The 10,364-nt window shown below is 35.5% G+C and overlaps 1 protein-coding gene across 3 annotated transcripts in view; it reads right to left on the reverse strand.

The window, feature by feature from the left end:
* Positions 1 to 10,364, reverse strand: part of LOC106882636 (VPS9 domain-containing protein 1) — a 61,716-nt gene that overhangs the window by 8,568 nt on the left and 42,784 nt on the right. For all 3 annotated transcript variants that reach the window (XM_014933379.2, XM_052970688.1, XM_052970695.1), the window contains 5 exons: positions 8,154 to 8,241; positions 7,258 to 7,343; positions 3,792 to 4,622; positions 2,152 to 2,354; positions 164 to 260 (listed from right to left, as the gene is read on the reverse strand). In XM_014933379.2, the coding sequence (XP_014788865.1) occupies positions 164 to 260; positions 2,152 to 2,354; positions 3,792 to 4,622; positions 7,258 to 7,343; positions 8,154 to 8,241 (1,305 nt within the window). The remainder of the gene's footprint in view (positions 1 to 163; positions 261 to 2,151; positions 2,355 to 3,791; positions 4,623 to 7,257; positions 7,344 to 8,153; positions 8,242 to 10,364) is intronic.

The following is a 10,364-nucleotide window of genomic DNA, read 5'->3' on the forward strand; positions in this document are numbered from 1 at the left end:
ATATATATATATAGATAGATAGATATAGATAGATACACACATACACATACATATTTATACACAAACACATTAATACACACACACACACACATACATATTAATGCATATAGAAACATAAGTATTTAAGATATAATGAAGGAAATGCCACATGTGGTCTACATACACTGAAGGTGCATGATCTTCAATATTGCTCTTTACACCACTATGACTTGGATGTTGATAATCTGCAATGCACTGGCACACCTGTCGGATAACACGAACTGAAAAACAAAACAGGAAGTAATCATCTAGAAACATTTCACTCTCTTTAATGATTTGTAGGGACACAGTATTTCATTATGCAACCATAATATACTAAAAAGTATATTAACATTTTTTATAAGCCAATATCATGTACTACTGTGTTAGCAGTGCTATTACTTCATTTGTTCAAGTTATCTCTACAGATTCTCTATAGAAATTATAGCTGGCACCGATTTTGTAACAAAGTTTCATATCCGAGACACCTGATGTAAACAACAATATGCTCCTTCCTCAGCACCCATCAACTCATTCATTATCCATGAACTCATTTGCTTAAACAGCCACTAAATATAGCAGTGTAATGTTATTGGAGATACCAATTTTACATATTAAACACATTCCTGGAAGCTGGTAGGTAAATGTTAATGAATTCTAGGCACATGGTATTTCGTTATGCAACCATACTTTATACTTTGTAGTATATCATGGTTGCATAACAAAATACCATGTGCCTAGAATTCATTAACAGTTACAAATTCAACGACTGGCACCCATGCCAATGTCATCTCCTTCATTGGACACATAGCTCAGCTTGCGAAGACCTGTTGGGGCAAGCGAAAGCGAAATTGTGATGGCACCTGTGCCCAGTGTCGCCTTCCTGGCACTTGTGCCGGTGGCATGTGTAAAGACATTCGAGCGAGATTGTTGCCAGTGCCGCTGGACTGGCTCCTGTGTGGGTGGCACGTAAAATACACCATTTTGAGCATGGCCATTGCCAGTACCGCCTGACTGGCCTTTGTGCCGGTGGCACGTAAAAGCACCCACTACACTCTCTGAGTGGTTGGCATTAGGAAGGGCATCCAGCTGTAGAAACTCTGCCAAATCAGATTGGAGCTTAGTATAGCCATCTGGTTCACCAGTCCTCAGTCAAATCGTCCAACCCATGCAAGCATGGAAAGCGGACGTTAAACGATGATGATGATGATTACCTACCAGCTTCCAAGAATGTGTTTAATATGTAAAATTGGTAAATTCAATACCATTACACCACTTTACTTAGTGGCTGTTTAAGCAAATGAGTTCATGGATAATGAATGGGTTGGATGGGTGCTGATAAACAAGCAAAAATTCCTGAAACATGTCAAATATGCCCATTACCCATTTTTCATCATTGATCTCATTGTTTGTTTACATCAGGTGTCTCAGATCCGAAACTTTGTAACATGGGAGCCAGTCAGCGGGCACTGGCCACAGCTATGATATTGGTTTTACTTGACTCAACAGGTCTTCTCAAGCATATCATATCGCCCGACACATCAGGAGTACCCTTAACTAGACCAGATATGCGTGGCTGCGATTTCACTTTAGTTGCCGGGTCTTCTCAATCACAGCATATCTCCAAAGGCCTCTGTGAGGCCCAATGTTCGAAGGTCATGCTTCACCACCTCATCCCATGTCTTTCAGGGTCTACCTCTTCCACAGGTTCCTTCTACTGTTAGGGAGTGGCACTTCCTCATGCAACTGTCCTCATCCATATGTAACACATGACCAGACCAATGCAGTTGTCTCTCTTGCACACCACATTTGATGCTTTTTATGTCCAACAGTTCTCTCAAGACACTTACACTGTCGTGTATGCACACTGACATTACCCATCCAGTGGATCATACTAGCTTCATTTCTTTCAAGCCTACGCGTGTCCTCAGCACTCATGGCCCATGTTTCATTGTCGTGTAGCATGGCAGTTCACAAACATGCATCATACAGTCTACCTTTCATTCTTGTTTGATGACTGCTAATAAGTGATATTCAATAACTAATTCAACAGCTTGGTCTTCAATTTTGCGATGGCACAACATACACTATTTCAAAATTCATAAACTTAAAACCTGCTTTGCAATTACTTACCTAAGCATTCCATTTTCATTAAGGGTGTTGTCAAATCTTTCACTGATCTCAACTCTTCAACTGCAGACTGATAAGGAAACTGACCAGAAGTGGAAGACTGTTCAAGACAAAGATTTGGTGCCACATCAACATCTTGTGGCATTACATTCTGATAGTCAGTCATTACCTGAGCTGCTTTATATTCTTCATCTCTATGAACAATTCTGAAATACAATGTATATTGTCAGTATTAATTTTCAAATTAAACCTAATGTTTAACTTCTAGATAAAAAGGTTAATTACTGAAAAAGTGAATACAGACACAGTAATGTGAAAATAAGATTATTTTTCTCACTAAACAGTGAAAAGATGAGAAAACATTAAGAACTTTAATTTTTTTCTTAATAGTTTTACATTTATCTTCACATTTTTTCTTCTGCTACCTAAACAAGTACAATGGGAGAGTTGTGTCTGTCTTTTTGCATTAGATTTCATATAATTTATATCTTGGTGGCCCATATGTAATTGTTTTAAAACTAGATATCGTAATTTTTGAGAAATAACAACTCTCTCACCAAACATGAGACAATCATTCATGGATGATAAAGCACGGGAAAAACTGTTTCTGATCTTCTGAATGGACTTTTCTAGGCCAGCTTGTTCATTGATATCTACAAACTAACTGCAAGGTAGAATTATTTAGCAGCTCTCAATTTTGGCCTACGCTCCTATCCTGGACGCTCGATAATTGACCAGCTCTGATTTTGCTGGAGTTCTGTGAAGAATACCTTCACAAAGTATTATTAACTCCAACATTGCTGTTTCTATACCTGACCTGACCACTGAATAAAAGATTGTTTTATATTCAGATGCTTCCTTGTTCTGCTAATTTTCCTCAAACATTGATGTAAAGAAATTGTGTAGCACCCACTCAGTGCAAAATACACAAATGAAAATTTCCTACACTCTTATATATGCAAAAATGAGTTACAAATTCTTTCTACACTAGAAAAATCTAGTGGGATATATTTTATTAGTCTAGTACTTGAAGCCAAATTACAAATACAGTGTAGACACAAAGGGATAGGTACAAGCAATAGGATCACTGTATAATGAATAGTTGCTTTAATTATTACAGGTCTACAGAAAGTAACCCACTTCAAAGTATCCTTCCTTGATCACCCTCTCAATGAGTCATATACACGAATACTAGGAGTCACCTATCTTTTGTTGTTTTTTTTACACCTTTTTTATGTTGTTCATATGATATTCTAACACTTTAGCATTTAATCCAGCCATATCCATCCCAAATATTCTACCCATTTCATGTTTAAACTGGCTAGATGTGGCTTCTTACACCTACCCTACAATGCCATTCTAAAAATAAACAATCACATCATTGAAATCTTGAAGCTGGAAGATAATGCATGATTAATTCAAAACAATGTGAAGAAATAAGCAATTAATTTGGCAGAATAATCTGAATGCTAAAGGTTAATGAAGTTTAGATGTATGTATTTTATGAGAGGTGTACATTGAATACTATGTTCTACATGTAAGAAGAGTTTGAATGCATATCTTCTAACTCCCGATTAATATAAATGGAAAACAAATAAACTGCAAAAATCATAAACTTAGTGAATAAATTGGAAACATCTTACCTGAAGAGTAGCAATAAATGAGGCCAAATTGGTTTGAAAAACATCTCTTCAATACAAGCATAAATTTGGTCTCGGCCTTCACCAGAATCTAGTTCTTCATAACAGACAATAAACATCTTCATTATCTTTTCATTGTAAAGTAATATATCTTTACTGATGTTATGTAAATGCCTTTGATATGCTTCATCGGTTAGTTTCAAGATATAGACAGATTCATCTATTACTTCACTGCTTGAGTAAGACTTCAATAAACTACTTTCATCAAATGAACTTGAACCCATATCATCAGATTCCTCATCTTTTGATGTTTCTGTAAACTGTGCCGGATTTACAGCTTTTAGTTTCACTTTGTTCAGCATCTTCTGTTCTTGAATTAGATTTTCTTGCATTTCATCGGATACTTCAAGAGCAGTAAGAAGTTGTTCTTTATTTGAAATGATTATATCTTCCAGCGTATCATCCTCCATATCCTTCATATAAGTTGAATCTGTTATATTGTCTTCTACTTTCTTATCTTCTGAAAATGGTTCATTGGACTGCTTTCCAGCTTCTTGCTCATTTCTATCACATGCTGTTCTATTTTCCTGAACTCCAGAGTCATCGTTACTGGAAGTATCCTCCAATGATGGTGTTTGCTTTGTAAAGGCAAGTTCACCAGTAGATTTTGAACTATCACCTTCCAGTTGTAAACCAGATGTGTTTTTATGGACATTCAATGGAACCTTTATTTGGCTCACTTCAAATGATCGTGACTGAGTGAGTCGTAAGAGATTTCGTAAAACCTTTTGTTGATACTTGTTCAGCAGCGCTGTCAGAGGGTGATCCACACATCTGTAGTTTATAAGAAGGGAATTAATAGAGATAATCAGGTAAAAAAAGGTTAATCTTGGAAATGAAGAAAACCATGTAATTAGAATTGGTGATGCAACAATGTCAATCTACGGAGACAAATATTCTAGCAAGTTGTTTTGCAGGGTCTTGAAGAGTGAAGATATCCACCATGAAATACCGAGAAAGAGACCCATCATACATATGTATGTGAGTGCACGTGTGTGTGTGTGCGTGTGTGTGTGTGCATGTGTGTGTGTGTGTGTGTGTGTCTCTCTCTCTCTCTCTCTCTCTCTTTCTCTTTCTCTCTCTCCTTGCCTTGACATCACTGAAGGTTTTCTCTGAGTAATTGCCCTCTTTATGCTCAACACTGTAGAAAGCACTGGGGGACTGAACCACTGACACATGCCAAACTTAGCCCTTTTATTCACCTTTCATATATAGAGATAATCAGGTAAAAAAGGTTAATCTTGGAAATGAAGAAAACCATGTAATTAGAATTAGTGATGCAACAATGTCACTAATTCTAAGAGCAGGACTTTTTAATTTATATTCCACCCTACTGTCAGTGATATTAGAAGACAATGATGAGTTTTATTTAGTCAGTGGTGGGTGAGAAATTAATTGCATCTTTCACACTGTCACCAGCCATCAGAATTAGGAAAACTGTTTGAGCATCTTTGGAACTTCACAATGAATTTGATTGTCAGCTGGATCTGTCCCATGTAGATTAATATCTACAGTTCCCCCCAGCTTTATAACAACAAAATACATAACATATCCTGATAAAAAATATGCACCATAGTAAAATAAATTTGAGTAGATTTGATAGTAAAAACTGAAAGAAACCCGTCGTGTGCGTGTGTATGTGTGTGTGTGTTGACATCACTTGAAGCATCACTATCATACAATGTTGTTTGTTTCTAGTCTTCTGTAAAAAACATGTCTGGCCATGGGGGAAATATCTTTCTTGGAAACAGGTGAGGGTTGGCAACAGGAAGGGCATCTGGCTGTAAAAATTCTACTTCTATAAATTCCATCTGATTCATGTAAGCATGCAACGGTGGACATTAAATGATGGTGATGAGTCCCTTCCATCTTTACAACAACCAAATAAATAATGTATCTTGTTACTAAATATACACCTTAGCAAAATAAATTATAAAAACAACTAAATTTGCAGAACCATCCAACCCAGCTATAACATAAGACAGTTACAAAATGTTCTAGATCAACCCAACTCTGAGATGGAAAACAAGAATTCAAAACATTAGCTTTTCATTCTACAAAGCAAATTAATTCACAAAACTCTTGTACAAACTTTTCCCTATATATTACTTCATATTAATGCAGAGGATCACCAGATTCCTAAGATTCTGGATCTGACAATATCAAATGTTAGTGTACTACTACTAATAGATGGCATATTACACAGCAGTATAATACTACTACTACTAGATGATATATTACACTACTATGCTAAGGCAGTGAGCTGATAGAATTGTTAGCATGCTGGACAAAATGCTTAGAGCATTTTGTCTATCTTTACATTCTGAGTTCAAATTCCACCAAAGTTAACTGCCTTTCATCTTTTTGGGGTCAATAATATTGAGCACTAGGGTCAATATAATCAACTAACCCCTACCCCAAAATTTCAGGCCTTGTGGCTATAATAGAAAAGATATCATACCACTATGCTACAGTGTATTCATTGTGGGTGGGGTAGGACAATGGAGTTGATAGAATGAAATAGTTCTGGTAAGATACTGATGGGGTACATAATGTATGGACATTGATGGAGTGGAATAGGGTGCTGATGATTGGTGTGATAGTTTAGGTCAGTGTTTCTTATGGGTGGGGACTACAAGAACTGAAAAAGGGGAGGATAAAAGGGAATAGACAATTATATATTGTACTTCGAACTTTATAATCTTGTCCAACTCCACAGCAAAGAAAGAACTATATAGATGCAAACTCAATTTTGTTTTCTCAATAATAAAGAGCACAGAAAAACTTCGCTAATGTTCTTTGTCAGAGTTTTAGGGTCTGCTATTTGTCAGTAAAAGAACTACTGGGTTAGGTTGAAGCATTAATAGGGTGAAGTAGGAGTCATGATATTGACATGGGTAGATAGGTCTGTGGTAGTGATGATGGGTGGGGGGTAGCTCTTCAATATTGGGTGGTTGAGGACTATTGATTGAATGTAATCCAAATATTATGATGTAATCTACATAATGGTTTGTAAAAATTAGTTGAGACAGGAAAACCCTAATCCCAGTTTCTGTTGATATTAAACAGTTTGAGAAACATCTCTCTCCATTCTGTTTTTTCATAGATTTCACCCAGAGAAGCATCTTAAGTCAAAACTACTGAATTTTACAGAGCACCTACGAAAAAAGAGTGATGAACTGTACCTCCCAACAGCACTTATATAGATAGAGCTAACTGGGCTGAGTCATTAAGGGTTAAGTGTCTCACACAGTGTAACACCAGTGATGCTATCTGAACCCTTGGACCCCTGATCAGCACACTATCAACTCATCCAACTGTAGCTCTCTCACAATAGTACAAACTTTAAAACTACCAATAGGGAAAAAATCACAAAGTTTATGGAAAAAGTTATTGAGTGAGGACTCACCGAAATATACTTTGGATTGAATATTTTATAACCTCAGGGTTTTTCGGATCCTGTGATACTTTCTGTCTTATATTTTGAAGCCATTTCTTAAATTAAAACAAAAATAAAATACTATTATAGCCATTTATTGTTAAAAGTGACACTCATTTATTTCGAAGTATTATTTCATCAAAAGTACAGTGTACTTAAGACAAGAGACTCCTAGGAACCAGTCAAAAAATTCAAGACTTTATCGTCTGCCAACAGAACAGCACTACATTATGTGTGCAACAAAGATGCTCAATGGAGGAAGAAAAAAGTCAATTATATCAACCCAGTATTTGACTTGTATTATATTTTATCAACTCTGGAAAGATGAGAGATAAAGTTGACCTCATCAGATTTGACATCAGAATGCAAAGAGTCAAAACCACAATGCTGCAAGGCATTTTCCCAGTACTCTGAAGATTCTGCCAATCCATAACGTTTCCTCATTAAATAATAGCCAAGGAACAGTCCTTTGCCAAATGCTTCTTCTTCAAAACTGTCCATTTATGTATCCCTTCTTATCACTAACCTGCAACAACAGAACACCTAAACCATACTAACCTCAACCATTTATCCATAAGGGGCTTTGTTAAAATCAGTTATATCCATGTTACCTTGAGTAACAGAAAAAGCCCTAAGTCACATAGCAATACACAAGTATCATCATATTGATATATATGTGAATAGGTCAAGATATCTTAGCATGAAGCTATCTAATATCCATCATGAAAGCACAGGATATCTAACATCAAGATGCTTAGTATCTCTTACAAATGCCAAGGGGCTAAATTAAAATTAAATACAAGGTATGAATGAAAACAAAAAACAACAAAACTGAAAATAGTTCTGAAAATTAAAGACATCCTCACCACATCCATCTCATAATCTAATGTCTTTTTAAAGATTTGTTTGCGATTTTCTTGTTCTTTAGAAAGTTTTGTGGGTAAGGAAAAACGGCTGCAAAAATACAGAAAAATTAACATTCATTCAGTGAACAAGGTTTATATATATATTTGTAGTTAAGAGGTTTGCAGAAATTTACAAAATTACAGAATAACTCTTCTATCTTAGTCAAAGCAACAGAAGACAAAAAGTCATTGAAAATAAAATCAAATATATTAAATATTTAATTCAACACTATCATTTCCTGCATAGCAAGTAGGTTTTTATCAACAAAGGACATAGTACGTACAACATTTCACAAAACAGATAGAAAACAAATCACATATAACAGACAGCACAGTGAAAACAAGACAAAAAACACATAGTACAGATGAGAACAGAGACAACCCTAAACTTACAACAAACTCAATCTACAATATTCATATTCTGTTATTAACAAATTTGCCGAGTTTTATGATGCGGTGGCAAATTGTTATCAGTATTTTAGCTTCAACTCCAGGTCCAAAAACATCATTTACATCATTAACCCTTTCACTGCAGAAATCAGATATATCCACTCAAAATTTCATTATCTTTAACTGCAGAAAGCAGTTTTATAAACTAATCTATCTTTTGTAGAGAAATGTCATGCTTGAAACTATTTTTTTGTTGAGCATGGCTGTGTGGTAAGAAGCTTGCTTCCCAACCACATGGTTCCAGGTTCAGTCCTACTGCATGGCACCTTGGGCAAGTGTCTTTTACTATAGCCTCAGGCCGACCAAAGCCTTGTGAGTGGATTTGGTAGATGGAAACTGAAAGAATCTCATCATATATATGTTCACAAACTGAGGAAAAGAGATCCTTCAAAGGGGTGTGTTAAACATCCAATTCACTGGTACGTCAGTTGAATACCATATAAATATGGGCATAATCCAATTACAAAGATAAATTAAATAGAGAGGTACTATTGACAATCCAATAATTTATTTATATTATATTACATGATATACTGTGAATATAATATAACATATCATATAACATAAATAATTATTAAAACAATTATTAAAAAAAAACCATAAAAGGCCAACAAATTGTTTCAACTTATATTCATTTTCTGATATGAATACACAATAACAGTTCCCTTATATATAAGTCACTTCAGGGTCATGGTTTAAAGATAGACGTAATTCCATGTGAAAGGGCGGCTGGATTGTAAAAATCAATTCAAATGTCTATGTATTATAAGCGTGAGCATTAACTATTCAATCATACATCAATTACAATTAAAAAATAACAAAACCACTCTAATGGACAATACAACCAAGTAAGTGCAATCCACAACCATCGAAATCCACTTCATTACATCTCAGATACATACCAATCAAAACCCATTCATGTCCAAGATAGTCCCTTGTCACCACAACATACAACAAGCGAGGTATGTGTATATATATGCATATAATTAATTACCTAAGTCTTCCCCTATGTATAACTGCAACAAAAAGTATAGAAACAATTACATCTTCAATACAACAACTCTTCTATTTATTTTAATTAATTGATATATAAAATTATTGCTTAAATTAACTAATAATAATCTTCTATATTTATTATTTTCTTGGAGGGATAATTCCATAGCAGATATGAATGGAAACCTAATAAAAATTTTCCTTGTTTACTTAATTTATTGTAGGGAGAATTCCGTAATAAACAGAATTTTATCTATCTTTAAACCATGACCCTAAAGTGACTTATATATAAGGGAACTGTTATTGTGCATGTATATCAGAAAATGTATATAAGTTGAAACAATTTGTTGGCCTTTTATGGTTTTTTTAAATAATCATTTGTTATATAATATTATGTTATATTATCATCATCATCATCATCATCGTTTAACGTCCGCTTTCCATGCTAGCATGGGTTGGACGATTTGACTGAGGACTGGTGCAACTGGATGGCTACACCAGGCTCCAATCTAATTTGGCAGAGTTTCTACAGCTGGATGCCCTTCCTAACGCCAACCACTCAGAGAGTGTAGTGGGTGCTTTTACGTGTCACCCGCACGAAAACGGCCACGCTTGAAATGGTGTCTTTTATGTGCCACCCACACAAGAGCCAGTCCAGGGGCACTGGCAATGATCTCGCTCGAAAACCCTACAAGGCCAGTCAGGCGGTACTGGCAACGGTCACGCTCA

The sequence above is a fragment of the Octopus bimaculoides genome, chromosome 1 (assembly GCF_001194135.2).
Source record: "Octopus bimaculoides isolate UCB-OBI-ISO-001 chromosome 1, ASM119413v2, whole genome shotgun sequence".
Classification (NCBI taxonomy): Eukaryota; Metazoa; Mollusca; class Cephalopoda; order Octopoda; family Octopodidae; genus Octopus; species Octopus bimaculoides.